Below are 15839 nucleotides of genomic sequence, written 5' to 3' on the forward strand. Positions count from 1 at the left end.
TCCACAAACACGCTGCAGCAACACATCGCCACCTCTCGAAAAGTTGAAATATTACATGTGAATCAGCCAGTCGGCTACAGTGCCAATTCTGATACGGCCAGTCTGGTGGCGACATGACGTCACAACGACGTTCCATAACGTAATCAAGCGATGGGGTATTGAATAACATTTATTAAATAGAAATTGTCTAAAGCAATCTTCAACACATAAAAGCAGACCAGTGGTTATAAGAGAGATTATTTCATCAGATCTGATATGATAATTCCCCAACGTGTTCAAATGTGGAACATTCCCTATAACTATCCGACATTACCATCCGGTTGTAAAATTGGTCAACAGTATAACTTTTCGACGAAATTTTAACGAACAACAATGGTCGGCACGGTAAACCCTGCCCCCTGACCTCACCTGGCCTTGAAACAGAAGCCGTGGGACATGCAATGCTGCTTCTATTTTGAAATCAATAAAATCTAGGAAGCGGGTGCTATTGGACTGAATAATAAACCACCGACGCTTTTCATTTTACGGTAGCTGAGCACACTCTTTCTAAGCCGACAGAACTCAGAACTTTGAACTAGACTAGACTTAGAAGAAAAGCGCCATAACCAAGCAGGTGAATGCAAGTAAACAATATAAAAGCACAGGCTTATGTGCAAGAACACGACGACGAAGAGCCAAAACACGGGCACACGGCGATATCCGATCCCCCAAACACGTTCTAATTACACACTTCCACCTGTCGCCAAGTCGCCTAAACTTTGAACTTAAACTTAAGCAAGAACTTGCAAACATTTTATTCTGGGTTTTGCAGAGGTGTCGCATGACGCCATGAACACGACTGTAGATCGAAATAATCGTCGTCTCAAAAAGTGTTCCACTATTAGCCTACCCAAGCTGGCCTGGGGAATGTGCAGCCTTATTCAGAATCGATGAGGGAAAATATTTGTAACATAGCTGTGCACATGCCCGCTCGCAAGTATCCCCCCTTCAAACAAACCCCGATACCTGACGTTGCAATCTCCGTTGGCCGTGCGGCGCCAGTCCCTCGGCTAACACAAAGTGGCGGTCAGTGACCGGACGAAAAAAGATGACGCATCAGAAAGACGCGCAGTTGGACGCTTTAAGACACCAATTTGTACGTTTAGTAGGCAATTCTAATGAATATTTCACCTGTGCAATTGCCATATTTATAAATCAACGGATTGCCATTTTAGCACCGGGAATTGGGGCTGGAATTTGGTGATGAAACTGGAAGAGTAAAGGTATAATCTCTATTTTTCGTATTGCTACAACTGCTAATCTGCTCAGAGGACAGCCTCCAAATCAAAACGGTGAAATATACACCCAGTTTATTTTCTAAGGGAAACGAATTGATATAAATCCACTTTCGGAAGCACTATTTCACGACGGTCGTTCTCGTGCGCCCGCCGCCCGCTGTCTGGTATGATCTGCACCGGCCAATGCTGTTCGGTTTTAGGTAAACTACACCCCGGCTATCGGTGTTCTTGCTCCTAAGATTGCGAGCGCGCAAACTGATAACCTTGTATGCAGTTTGTTGCACTAGTCGATAACTGAGAAGATGGGCGTCCCCGGACAAACATGACATGGCATTTTTCGTCTTTGTCTTTGCATTGAATGCTTTTTACATCGAATGCTCTTTACATCGATGCGTCATTCGTGTTACAAGTCAAATACACATCTTAAACACGACTGCAGTAAATCCGTTGCTATTCCTGGAGCAGTCATCAGGCTCTAGAAAAGCGACGAACGGTGCGGCCGGTCGAGCTGATAACGTTGCCATAACCCGAATCAGCTTCTCTGGAGCGGCGGCGGCCGGTCAGCCAGTCGGCCCCGCCGGCCGCTGCACCTGCTGCCCGGCTGAAGAGAAGAGCGCCGCACACGTCCCAGCGGGCTAAAAACAACCGGCCGATCGTTGTCCACTGCTCAACACGCTCACCAGAGTCAAAATAAATAATTCAACGTGTCCTTTAAAAAAATCAGCTGATGCACCGAGGTCAAAAGACTTGCTCTCAAGCATAGCGCTTAATTCGACGTATGGGCAGTCCGCTATTTGTGGACTCCGAAAAAGCTTTTTAGCGTTTCGCGGTCTTGCAACTTTTCTTTGCTTTGAAAATATTGTTTGAAACATATCTCGGAGACCATAAGCGTTTTTTTCGTAATGACGTTAGCAATGATCTCACTATAACACAAAGCCACGGGACTCGATCCCATTAGTTTTTCACGGCGTAAGCAGAAACATAGCTGCCTCACCTACCCTGTCCAACACAAATCTAAACTTCTCCCCTGGCTTCTCTCTCCATCCTTGGAGGAGCCTGACGCAGATAACGATGCGTTCTGCAGCCTCCGAAACGTCCACGCCATTGGCCTTGACTGCGTGGGCGACTGGTCGCACCACAGAGGTCGCAGCTTCAAGCGCCTACAGTGCCGTCAGAAATTCTGGAAGAAGCGGTTGCACGCATCAGTCCCTGCGCGTTCTTCCGCGCTTCTGAAAAACGCGCTCATCTTCGTCAGGCAATGGGCCACTGCTGGCAGCAACTGGCAGATACACGTCACTGCCTCGTGACGCTCCAGACAGCGCGTAACGCAGAGCGTGATAAGCGTCTCCCGGCTTTCTTTGGGCACGACTATCTTGACCTTCTTCAAGGCTCTGCCGCGCTTTCCGTGAATGACTAAGGTGGTGATGTCTCCTGCGATATCAAGCCATTCTCGAATGTCTTGCTGCTTGCAGCTGGTACTGATGCACGACTTAAGTACATACATCAAGCGGTGACAAACTCGCAGAGGTCGTTGTCGCGTTTGAGCTCAGCTGCTGCCCCCACAGCTGACTGGCCATGGCAGTAGCTCCACCGAACCCGCAGCTGATCACATTCCTTAAGCCGTTCACCAATCCGGGGTATGCATGTTCTTCAGAATGACACTGCTGGTGTTGACTTCACTCATCTTGTCTCGTACACATCATCGTCCTCTTCCTCCACGCTCTCGTCATCGTCGTTGTCGTCGTCGTCGTCGTCTTCGTTGTCGTGTTTGGAGCAGCAAGTGTCAATCTCTTCGAGCAGACCAACGAAGCGAACAGGATCATCGTGAATGTCCCGAAGTCCATCCTGCTAGGATGCGCACCGAAGTATCATTGCCATCTGTTTGCATCCAGCTCGGTCAGTTATTCCACCCATTAGTACACTGAAGAAGCTGTCTCTCGCCTTTCGTCTGAAGCAATTTGTGGTGCAGGTGGCGGCGCAGTCAGGTACATCGATTTGGGCATATTTGGAGATGTGGGTCGCATTGCTTGGTGATGTCTCAATGTGTCTTTTGAGGACGCCGTCGCTGTGCCGCATGATCGACAAAAGGATGTTTCGGATGCTACCGTCGTTGTTTGGCGGCTCTTCCTCCTCCGCGTTGAGACAGCCGTCGTCCCGGTGTCCTGTCCTGGTGATGTGTTGGCGGGTACACGTCAGGGTGGTGTCGATGATGGGCTGTGACGCGGCATGATTAGTATTGATCTCTGCTAGTCGCGCTCTGTCCACCTGGTTCCTCGCGTCACATTCTGCATTCTCCCCAGTCCTGGCCAGAGTTCAGGTGCTCGTTACTGATAGCGACGATAGAAATTACTATGCAATGCCTTTCCGTGGCAGGGGGATACTATCATCCTTTGGGGGACGCCGCCCGCTTCCGGGGCACCAACGCATGGTTTGGGTGGCAGGTGAAGTTTTACAAAATGTTATCATTTAGTATTATTTTGTATTTTGAAGCGCAAAGGCTGCACAGAGAGCCCCGCGACGCCTGAGCTGGCAGTGTGCTTTCTGTCATCACGCTATGCTCGATGCGCCATTTTTTAGCCCCAGGGCACATGTTGTCGCGGTGGTGGGACGGAATTCCCCCACTGAACTACCAGAATGTTAGGCTCAGCGTGACGTGCGGGAGCGAATCTTTGTATCGTATCAGCGTGGTTCACGATGAAGCTGAGTTACCGACAGCACACAGACGGGAGTTTTATCCTCCGACGTATTCGATTTCCCTTGTCATACCAGGCGCCACAAGTTCCCTTACGCCGCACGGGAGCCTATGAAACTGCAATGTCTTGTCTTGAAACTTGTGTGTCTTGTGTCATGCATGTCTCGAAGCCTGAATTTCCCGAAGATAGCACGTGTGTATTATTCAACACCATGGGCGTCCATTCGAAGCACCAAGGACATCCAAGGGCCTCCTCTGGGATCCTTACGGTGCCCTTCTATTTTTAGGACCTTCTTATCGCCCTCGTGACATTCAGGCCTCCGGCACACCCTTTTAGTACCCCGAGAGCGCCTCTCCATAATTTGGGCCACAATTTATTTTTAGAGTGTCCTTCTGGCCCGATGGACCATTTTCGGATCTTAGGGTGAGTCGTCCGGGTATTGCCTGTGCTTTTAAACATTGGACATATTGCCAGACCCCAGGGACTCCCTTTGAGCACTCGAGACGTGTGCTCAAGATTGTGTCCTTTTGTTCCTTAAGACGTCTTTCTAGTCATCAAGACACATTTTTCAAAACCTCACCGGTGCTGTAGGAGCCCAGGTGGTGACGCTTCGGAAATTCGGACACACTTCTGTTCTTGAAGAGGTTCTTTTCACCTTCAGAACATGTTTTCACACGTCAGGAGCCTCCTATTGACTATCGGGGGCGCCCCTCCAGGTTGTGGGGCATCCAGACTCCAGCACATCCTTCTAGCCTTCGAAGCATATTTTCAGACCGCAGGACCATCTTTGCGGTTGGGGGGGGGGGGGCGGGGGCCGGCGCCCCTCTATGATTGACTATGGTTGACGCACCCGCCTATTCTTTGCAGCGTTCTTCTTGCCCTCGGGGCGTATCGTCTCCGGAGGGCGCCCTTCCAGTCCAGGGGATTATGACGTCCCTTTGTTCTTCACGGGATACCTTCTATGTATACTTCGGAACATATTTGCAGACCAAACAGGCGCCCTTTCGGCCCTCAGCACGCATTTTCCCCTCCCCCAACGCTTGGAGCACTTTTGGATCTTAATAACCGTTCCGGTCCGTGCCAAAACGGTCTGTCCCAATGGCGGGGGTACGCCTCCCCCCCTCCCCCTGACACCAGGTGACAGATGGAGAGAAATCCATGCATTCGCACGGTCAGCTGGCGCCACTGCTGCACGCAAACGCCGCTGAGCCTTGAACGCGGACGAAAAGTGTCATACAACCCGACGGGCTGCCCACGAGGCGTGCTGCTGAACCGCACGCCAGACCGGCCTGGGGCGCAACGGCGAATGGTTGCTTACCGGAAGTCCTACCCGGTGCCGATAAATCATAAGCATTTGTACACCCATGGCTCGCGCTTCCTTGGAGGCCCGCTAGCAGTCTTACGATGACTCGGCATAACTATACACACGGAAAATACACGGAAATCCGCGACCTATCTAAACAATACTGTGGGGACGCGAGGGCTACTGGCCTATCAGATCGGAGGGAGGGAGTGGTGCCGTTGCGATCCCTCCTACAGACATTTACGAGCTCACCAGGCCCTCGGAGACGGCCAACTGTTTCCATGCGACGGGCAACAAAGGCGGATGTAAAGAAGGGAGCGAACACCCCAAACTGAAGACTGCGTGACAGCTCTGCCCAACAGGGACGGCACAGCTAGAGAAAGGTCTATTTTCGGACGACCACGTCCGGACCTCCCCAATTGCCACCGAATAATGCTAGAACGGTCAGCCCTGGCCATGCCAACAACCATCAGCACGAGAGCACAGGGAGCCGTTAGGATGGTCGGAGACGGATGTTCCGGAGCCCTGGCCCTATCTACTCGAAGTGCCAGTGGTACTAGCGGCGAATAGTCCCCGCGAGAGACCTCTGGGGCGCGAACTTCTCTATATCGTGGCTCCTTCGAGGACAGAGCCTTGCTCGTCATGGAACTCTCATCTTTCCTGAGCCGATGAACTCCACGTGCATCGCTAGAGCGGCAAGAGCCTGCAGGCGAGGCACTGCTCACAGGGGCGGGGCCACAACAGCCAGGGGTCTGAGGCACAGAAAGCGGTTCAAAGGGGCCTCGTTCCCCTCAGAGGTGAGCGCCATGGGCCCCTCCAACCCATCTGACAATAGGTGCCGTGCGCTGATGCATTCGACTTGCGTCAGGCGTCATTACTTACTTTTGTTGCGCATCAAGAGAATAATTTTGTCTCCAACATACCCAGTCAAATAGTACACCTTATTATTCCTCCAAAGTTTAAGGAAAACATCACACTTAACACAAGTAAGGGGTCAAATCACAACACAGCTGAAATTGAGGACCAACAGTGTCTGCATAGCCGTCACCGAGTTCGCATGCTCACTACGATGTCTACAATAACAACAAATGACATTCGCTGTGATGCACAGACGTCGCAACGGATACGATATGATTGTGAGTGCGAAGCTGTGCGATGCCAGTGATCCGTGGCGCCACCCACGCTTGTACGGAGCACTGACCGGACGCACACCGTCCGGGATGACGAAATGAACCAGCTGCACGTCCGCCCGTTCACCACACTCCGCGACGCGCGTCACGGAAAACATCACCGCCTCGGCCACCGGCTGGCGGCGACCGCGACGCGACCTGTCGGTGACCGCGACACGGGCTGGCGGTGACCGCGACGCTGGCTGGCGGTGACCGCGACGCTGGCTGGCGGTGACCGCGACACGGGCTGGCGGTGACCGCGACGCAGGCTGTCGGTGACCGCGACGCTGGCTGGCGGTGACCGCGACACGGGCTGGCGGTGACCGCGACGCTGGCTGGCGGTGACCGCGGCGCGCGCACAGCGCCGCCGCTGGCCGCCCCTGAGAGGTGGCGCCCCGCCGTCCACAGTAGGACCGCAGCGCACACCGCCATCGTCGCCGGCCGACCGGCACCGAGGGCTCGGTCAGTGTGGCGCCAGCTGCGCACCGGCCTGCTCCAGCAGCGCCGCCTGCTGCTGCTGCTGCTGCTGCTGCAGCTGCGGGTGCTGCTGCTGCTGGCTGGCGGGCAGCTGCAGCGCGCCGTGCGCCGACATGCTCAGCAGCTGCTGCCCGTCCGCCGACTGGCCGGCCACCGGCAGGTCCATCACGAACAGCTCCACCATCGGCTCGACGGCCGGCGCCGGCTGCTCGCCGTGTGTCAGCTGGTGCTTGCGCAGGAAGCCCTGCTGCGCGAACGTCTTGCCGCACAACGCGCAGCCGAACGGTCGCGCTACGTCCGCGTGCTGCCGCTCATGCGCGCGCAGCTCGTGCGCCTGGCCGAACTCCTTGCCGCACTGTTCGCAGGCGAAAGCCCGCGCGCCGCCGTGCACGCGCCGACCGTGCGCGCCCATCTGGGAGCGCGAGGCGAACGCCTTGCCGCACTCCTTGCAGACGTACGGCCGCTCGCCGGTGTGCGTGCGCAGGTGGTTCTGCAGGTCGCCCTGCTGGATGTAGGACTTGCTGCACTGGTCGCACTGGTACGGCCGCTCGCCCGTGTGGTAGCGCGTGTGCACGGTGAGCAAGGTCCGCGTGAGGAAGCACTTGCCGCACGTCTGGCAGCGGTGCGGCTTCTCGTTGGTGTGCATGATGCGTCGGTGCGAGTTCAGGTAGCTCTGCGAGATGAACATGCGGCCGCAGTCCTCGCAGCAGAACGGCCGCTCGCCCGTGTGCACGCGCCGGTGCACCTTGAGCGAGTCCTCGCGCACGAAGCGCTTGGTGCAGAACTCGCAGGCGTGCGGCTTCACGCCGCTGTGCACCAGACTGTGCTTGGCCAGATCTTCCGCCTGGAAGAAGGACTTGGCGCAGCCGGCGTGCGGGCAGGCGTGTGGCCGCACGCCCGTGTGCGAGACGGTGTGCTTGGCCAGAAGCTCGGACGAGGAGAAGCCGCGGCCACACAGGCTGCACATGTGGCCCTTCTCGCCCGTGTGGATGCCCACGTGCGCCCGCAGCTGGTCCGTTCGCCGGAACCGGACGCCGCAGAACTGCCAACAGGGACAAGCGTTGTTGCTACCCGCTGCTCAGACTGAGCCGGGTGCCCAGCCCCCCCCCCCCCCCCCTTCCCCGGCCCGGCCCGGCACGGTCCGGTAATGCCGCCGCCGGCACGGCAGGGGAGACTTAGCCGGGGTCAAAGTCCCTGGCGACGCCACGGCAAAACAAATACGGGGCGGCGCCCTCCCACGGCTCAGACTCCTCACATTGACACAGCAGCAGAGGCCGGCACACACGGCACAATCCAACTTTGACCCGATACCGATACACTCACGGCGTCATCCGAATCACGCCACGCCGGTCATAACACAGTCCAACTCTGACCTGATACCGATACACTCACGGCGTCATCCGAATCACGCCACGCCGGTCATAACACAGTCCAATCGTGACTGGCACATCGCAACAGCCGGCGCCAGACATCGCCGCTACAGGGCTGCCAGCGCTGACCGCCACTCCGGCCCCGCCCCGTCTACGGGCCCACGCCACGGCCCGGGACGCGGAGGGGCTGCCCCGGCCGGCCGCCGTACCTCGCACGAGTAGGGCTCTTCGCCCGTGTGGATACGCCGGTGCCGCCGCAGGTCGCCGCTCTGTGTGAACATCTTGCCGCAGAACTCGCAGTTGTACGGCCGCTCACCCGTGTGGAAGCGCTGGTGGTTCTGCGGTGCGGGGTCACGTGTGGAGGTCAGGTCAGGTCGGGTCGGCTCAGGGCCACACAAGACCACGCGCCTTACCGTTCTCCTCGACTGTGAGCCAGTGGGGGGACGCCCTGTGTGAGGATGAGTTGCATCCAAACGCTGACAAGTTTTCAGCCGCTGATAGTTGTTAAAACGTCATACGACTATAAGTTTTGACACACGCCATATGTCGGACACCAGAATAGGCTGGGAAAATACGGCGCGTCGGAGCAGCAGCCTCCGGATCTGTCGGCCATTGTCAGTCATACATTATAGCACCCTGAACAATACTCCGCCCCCCATTCTTAGTGGCGGACCATCATATTTTGCCGGATGGATCAGTCAACAGCACTGCGCGGGTATTGCACGAAAACGACAGCATTCATGTCAGACTTGTGACTAAAATGGAATATCACCCGTGCGATCAAACAGATTCGGACCTGCAGTTAGTTAAGACAAGTGCCTCGTTCTGTTTTAGACCCATCTGCCATATACATATAAACATTCTTGGTTATCTACACTCCGCTTGCCTGATCCTGGAACCTGAAATTAAAACTACAAACGAGCACATCCTCAGTAGTCCCACATTTCACGACCCACTCTCGGACTGCCGCAGCTTGAGCTCTCCGACCTGAGACAGACTCAGCGCTCAGCAACGTCACACATAAACCCACCTTCAACTCGTCAGAGCGCTTGAAGCATTTGCCGCACTCCAAACACGAGAAGGGCTTTTCACCAGAGTGAATACGGTGGTGCTTGTTGAGATCACCCACTTGCACGAATCTGAAAAGGACCAGCGTCTAACATTAAGCGTGCCGCTGTTTGATGGCGGGTGTACAGGAAATCACAGGCTCAAGTCCAACTCAACAATAAGGTAAAGTTGTTTCAACGGCGTATCGCAAATCAAGGTTGATCTCCTTTGGACATTATGTGTGTGGCCCAGCCAGAAAACTGGAGCCTCTTCGGATTTACAGGTCACACAGCGTTTCGAGTTCTGATGCTGGAAATAACTGACATTTCAATATACCAAGATGCTTAACGAATGTTTTAAACAATAGTCCACGTCAGTCGGTAATCACGATCACGAGTAACCAGCGTCAGCCAGTGATCACGGTTATGAGTCACCAACGTCAGGCAGTGACTACGGCCACGAGTCGCCAACGTGTCAGTGTTTACGGTCACAAGCCACCAACGTCAGGTAGTGATCGCGGTCGCGAGTCACCGACGTCAGGCAGTGCTCACGGTCACAAGCCACCGACGTCAGGCAGTGCTCACGGTCACAAGCCACCAACGTCAGGCAGTGATCGCGGTCACGGGTCACCAACGTCAGGCAGTGATCGCGGTCACAAGCCACCAACGTCAGGCAGTGTTCACGATCACGGGTCACCAACGTCAGGCAGTGTTCACGATCACGAGTCGCTAACGGATCAGTGTTCGGTCACGAGTCGCCAACGTCAAGTAGTGATCGCGGTCACGAGTCACCAGCGGTAGGCAGTGATCACGGTCACGAGTCACCAACGTCAGGTAGTGATCGCGGTCACGGGTCACCAACACCAGGCGGTGTTCACGATCACGAGTCAACAACGTCGGGCAACGCTCACGGTTATGAGTCACCAACGTCAGTCAATGTTCACGATCACGAGTCGCCAACGTCGGGCGGTGTTCACAGTCATGAGTCACCTGAGCACAATGAACACTACTGGAAGCATTTTGCGTTCCCTTCGAAATGCTATTTGATCTCTTCGTTTAACCAGTACCTCATGGTATTACTATACTTGTATGTCGATTGTTACCAGCTTAAGAACTCATAATGCCGAAAATCGGAAGCTTAAGGGCTTGCTCACTATTCCAACCCAAGGAGCAGCAACGCACAAGCAAGTGAAAAAGCAAATGGCAACCTTTTCAACGTACCGGTCCAACGAAATACATAGCTTGGGAGGTACGCCGGATCAAAACGAACATGTAATCACTGCACGCAAAACAAAACCCGGGTCCTCTAAACAGCGTCCTGTTTCCTACACAACCCTCGCGTGAACCCGGCGCCGACGCCGAGCGTCTAGCCTGGCTAGGTCAGCTGTGGCAGACGGCGCCGGCGGCCGGTGGCACTCACCCCTTGCCACAGTAGTCGCACACGTGCGCCCGCTCGCCGCTATGGAACTTGGCGTGCACGGCCAGCTGATCCTGAGCACGGAACAGCTTGCCGCACTCGACACACTGGAACTTGCGCTCGGCCGTGTGCGCGCGCACGTGCTTCATCAGCTTGGCGCGCGTCGGGTATGCCTTGTTGCAGAACTCGCACACGTTGCTCTTGGCGTCACTGCGGGCAGACCCGGCCGGGGTCACATACGTGACGGGATAGGCACAGACTCGGGTCACACACCACGTGACGGAGTGGGAGCGGGCCCGAGTCACACACCACGTGACAGACTGGGCATGGGCCTGGCACAGGCAGACGAGGTCCGCAACCTCTCCCGTTTGCCTAATGTTACGCGCAATACAAAACAGAGAGCGCTCCAGCAGTTTTTCAGACTTCTACGTTGCATGCCCTCATCGTGGCACGGGTACTGATCGTGGAGCACGTTATATAACAGTGGACACCACCACTGCCTAAATAAGAACAGCTCCACCATTCCCCACTCAGAACCGCTGGTTTCGAACGTCCTCCGCCGCACCACTGTCTCCTGACATCTTCCGCTGGCACTGGTGCGGCAGGGCCGCCGCCGTACTCACTAGTGCACCCGCTGGTGGATGGACAGGCCGTACTTGGTCGAGAACGACTTCAGGCACACGCTGCAGGGGAAGGGCGCGTCCTGCGAGACGCCGGCCGCGGCCGAGTCATCGCCGGCCTCCGAGCCGACCGGCGAGTCGTCCTCGGCCGCCTCGTCCTCCTGCGGTCGTCCAACGGTCAGCACTGAGGGCATGTCTCGCCGCTCCACACGTAAAGACAAGGCGCCGCAGCCAGAGGCTCCTCCACACCAAAATTGTGCTAACATGGCACGGTTGTGCTGAGATAAAGCGGGCGCCCTGAGAGACCTGTGCGGCCAGCAGAGGGCCTGGAAGGAGCCGGTCTACCATTGGCTGCCGCTCCCGGCCGCCTCTCCGGGTGTTTGCTCGAGGTCCTATCCAGACCGGCGGTGTTACCGCACCTTTCCCAGTGCCGGTCCGGTGACGCCGCCCACCTGGTCGTTGTCGGACGGATTGCTGAGCTCCACCACCATGGTGTTGACATCATCGTCCGGCTGTCCGCCTCCCCCGCCGCCGCCGCCATCGCCGCCGTCACCGCCGCCGTCCGTTCCGCGCCGCGTCCGCAAGAACTTGGAGCGCAGGTCGGCCTCGGCCATGCGGACCTTACGCTCGAACTCGTCCACGAAGTTCACCAGGCCCAAGCACGTCTCGCAGATGAACTCGCTGCACTCGTCCACGGCCTCGTTCAGTATCAGCGACAGTCTGGAAAATGGCGCGCCCATGAATACGGATGCGCATCTGAGGAGCACCATACACGCCAGTTTGGAACAGCTGCCATGCACGATGGCGTAAGGAAAGGCCGGCTGCAGACACAAACGGGTCACGAACCGTTGCCACCAACTGGCTGGTAAACGATCTGGCGACACCATATGAGAACAGTGGTGTTCTTCCTATTGGCCACACCACGTGATGTCGGTAGATGGCACTGTGACAAGCAGTCCCATCCGCGCGAAAACAGCCGCAATGTAATCACGCTTTAGTGTGGCAACATGGCATACAAGAGAGAAAATAAAGCTGGCTGTAGTATGCACAAGCAGTCCTGCATTACACATATGTACTCGGGTTCTAAATACTTTTACATGCGAGGGCAGCTGCAGCATCAGCTTTAGAAGTGCCAGTTTAAATATTGTTCCAATGCCAACACAGTCATATTTTGTACGCCAAATACAGAGCCTACAGGCGAAATATCTCATTGTTAGCGCTCGCGGCCGCAGCTTGTGCCCCTGTTTATATCCACATTATGTCCCCTGATGCCTTTCTGTCGATTCTCTTGCAAATGACAGTCCTAGTAAAAGCATTTTGTCCCATCAATGAAGAGAGGTAAGGGCAAGTTCATGCCAACATTAACTTCCTTATACTTAATCAGTTGCTTAAAAATGCACTCATTCAGTGCAAAGCTGATCATTGCCACAGCGACAGTAGCTTGTAGGTGGCAACCATTCACAAAATAACAGGCACGACATGGCCTTTGTCACAGCAGGTCTTCCAGGGAAAGAGAAATCCCAGACGAAAGGAAGCGAGCCACCGCCAGAACGTAGTGCGCGCAGTCACAGGCGGCAGCCACGCGCCACGAGCGGTCCCACCTCTTGTGCAGCGTGAGGCTGGTCTCCTTGGTGCGGGTGTCGTGCACGTTCCAGGACTTGAGTTCGGCTGAGAGATCGACGCTGCAGACTAGACAGCGCGGTCGGACGGCGGCGGCGGTGGTGGCGGCGGCCTGCGGCGCCTGAGACGACAGCAGTCGCACGCCGTCCAGGCTAACCAGCTCTGACGTCAGCAGCAGCTGATTGCCGCTGACTGGCGTCAGCAGCACGCAGCGACGCGAGTCGGCCTCCAGCTCCTCCATCGCGCTGGACGTCATCCCCTGATGAGATAGCGCAGGAGGATGGGTCAGTGGCAAAAGGGTGCTTATGCAGCAAACCATCCTTTGTAATTTTTTTCACTTAAAAGCCTTGTCAAACAATTGACAAGTAATTAATTGGCATGGTAGATACTGCCCAAGTCATGAATGACATAACTGAGGCTTTTGACCAAATTGGTACTGACACTCATTGGGAAATCTGTATCATCAAAGCCATTTCCTGATGGCATTAACACATGGTGTACACAATCAAATCTACAAAGGTCATGCTTTTCTGTTATGGTCACACAAAAGTATTGTGGTTACAGTTATGGTAAATTGACCTATTGCAAAGGTTTTGAAGTTCATCTCTGGAGCAGTGCCCACACAAGCAATGGAATATCAAGCACCCATGCAAAAGAGTTGTGCTTTACTATCAGTGGAGTCAGAGAGGCAGTTCTGGACTCAAGTAAGTTGTCATATAGGGAGGATAGAATCTACTCCATTAAGGCTCCCTTTGCAGCAGTGCCTGAGCTATGATGACCAAATTATTAGTCAACCAAATGAAACACAACTGTGGGTAATTGGGCACATGAGGCCTGACATATCTATACCACACACATCACATTACCACAAAGTTGTCTTGTTACCAAATAAAATGTCTTTTATTTTCATTGGCTGCTATGATGTCCATATCATAGGCTGAACTTTCACTATTAACTCCAATACAAATGGTTTTTTACTGAGCAATATACCATAAAATCACAATTAAAGCCGGTTTAGAGTTCTATTCCCAACATTCTTAGCCTGTTGTGAATTCCAAATGTTGTGAGCAATCCATACCTGGTCCCACAGATCCAGATTCAAGCACAAATCTGATGCATAATAAATCCAACATTGCACCTGCATTTAGAAGTTAACACACAATTTGAAGCTTTTAGTTAGTTGTCTTTATCTTCACTTCTCAGTGACTTTTATGTTGGGCATACAATGAACACTTCAATCAACTAACAGCTAAAAGCTGTCCCAAATATTAAATCAACTGATATGTTCAAAACATGTTAGTGACATTTTAAGCCTAGCTATTCTTTTGATAATTGGGAAAATTGACGCAACAGATGTCTCATTGTATGCAGACAATTAATATGTTTAAGAGCATTATATGGAAGGGTCTGTTCAAGAGAATTGGACCTACCATATAACTAGCTGCCAAATTACAGCAAATATGCTTCAGATTCATATAGCATGTTTTAACTATCAAATCAACACATCATATTCATGAACCAAAGGATGAATCACAGGATGTTGTGAAAAACAACTAAATCATGCAAGTGATCAACCTCACCCAACAACAACCAATACCCAATGACAGTTTCAACTGACACATTGGTATTGTTAGGGCCAGTTGGGGCACTTAAATAACCTATATGTTTTGTTTCCCAGCAATAAGATGCACACCTTAGCTCTGCACCATTTTGCCACCATATAAGCATGGATTTTTTCACAAAACACCTCACAAATATTTTGCTTCAAATGTGAGCATGCCACAGATCAGTGTGCTGGTCACTGAAGTGCACTGTACAACATAAGTTACCTAAGCTGTTATGCCGCAGTACTATCCCATCACTTCCAGAAACACCTGATGACCAGAAACATTTCAGCATTTCACCCAGGACAGAACAGCATCCCTTCATTCCAGACCACAGCAACACATGCAATGGAATAATAACAATAAGGTGGTAAATATTTTTTCCACATCATGGGCTCTGAAACCCAATGTACAACCACCACTACATGTCCTGCATACGCATGTGCTTTCCAGCAACAGGGCAATATTTTGAAGGCAGATACGTTGCAACCTAATTTTGAAAAGCACAGTACTATCACGTAAATGTAGGTTCGCTGTCACACATATCAAATACCGTGGGCGATTTACAAACGGCCTACTTTGATCACGAGCCACATAAACATTATGCATGACCTCCTGTCAGTAACGTTTTAGTATACAAGTCTCAGCTTGTTATTAACACAGGATCAACACCAAAACACCGCAATGCTATCTATCAATAAGCTTTCAAGCATTCAATACCCGGGAAATCCACCAACCCATACCCCACCTACTTACAGCGGTAGAAAAACAAGGGAAACACACTGAGCAAGGTTTGTAAACAATTCGACGACGGCGTTCAAGGTTTCACTATTCAAATGCTGCATACTGGCGGCATCTAATGACGTCAGCACATAAATGTTTTCTGGTATACTTTACTGATAATTCCTTTCACAACACTGCATTTTCTTCCCATTTTCTATCTACTGATTTAAGACTGAAAACTGACTGATGAGCGGGGGTGGAATAGAAAGAATGAAGAGGGGGGGGGGGGGGGAAACAAGGGCATGTATTTGCCTCCTCACCATTTTGAGAGGCCTTTGTCTAACCTTTAGTCTTTGTAGCTCACATAGATGATACAAATTTAGATAACGTAGGCTCCATGACTACTAGACGGCACCAAAACGAGCACAGAACGCCATTTTCTGCACAGGTGCTCGCTTTCTAGATCATGGAACCGTCGTGATAAATAAAGCGGTCAATGCTCTAGATCAGGAAGCCAATG

The 15839-nt window shown here is 53.3% G+C and overlaps 1 protein-coding gene across 1 annotated transcript; it reads right to left on the minus strand.

The window, feature by feature from the left end:
* Positions 1-2957: 2957 nt before the first annotated feature.
* On the minus strand, positions 2958-13439 carry LOC119111469 (zinc finger protein 345). The gene is made up of 10 exons (XM_037235286.1): positions 13434-13439; positions 12974-13113; positions 11825-12092; positions 11376-11533; positions 10756-10962; positions 9320-9428; positions 8499-8627; positions 7074-7961; positions 6475-6579; positions 2958-3065 (listed from the first exon to the last, which is right to left on the minus strand). Exons 1-10 carry the CDS (start codon positions 13437-13439, stop codon positions 2958-2960), a joined length of 2118 nt encoding a protein of 705 aa, XP_037091181.1.
* Between the last annotated feature and the right edge of the window lie 2400 nt (positions 13440-15839).

Source organism: Pollicipes pollicipes, unplaced genomic scaffold, assembly GCF_011947565.3.
Source record: "Pollicipes pollicipes isolate AB1234 unplaced genomic scaffold, Ppol_2.1 Scaffold_7261;HRSCAF=8764_pilon_pilon_pilon, whole genome shotgun sequence".
Taxonomy (NCBI): domain Eukaryota; kingdom Metazoa; phylum Arthropoda; class Thecostraca; order Pollicipedomorpha; family Pollicipedidae; genus Pollicipes; species Pollicipes pollicipes.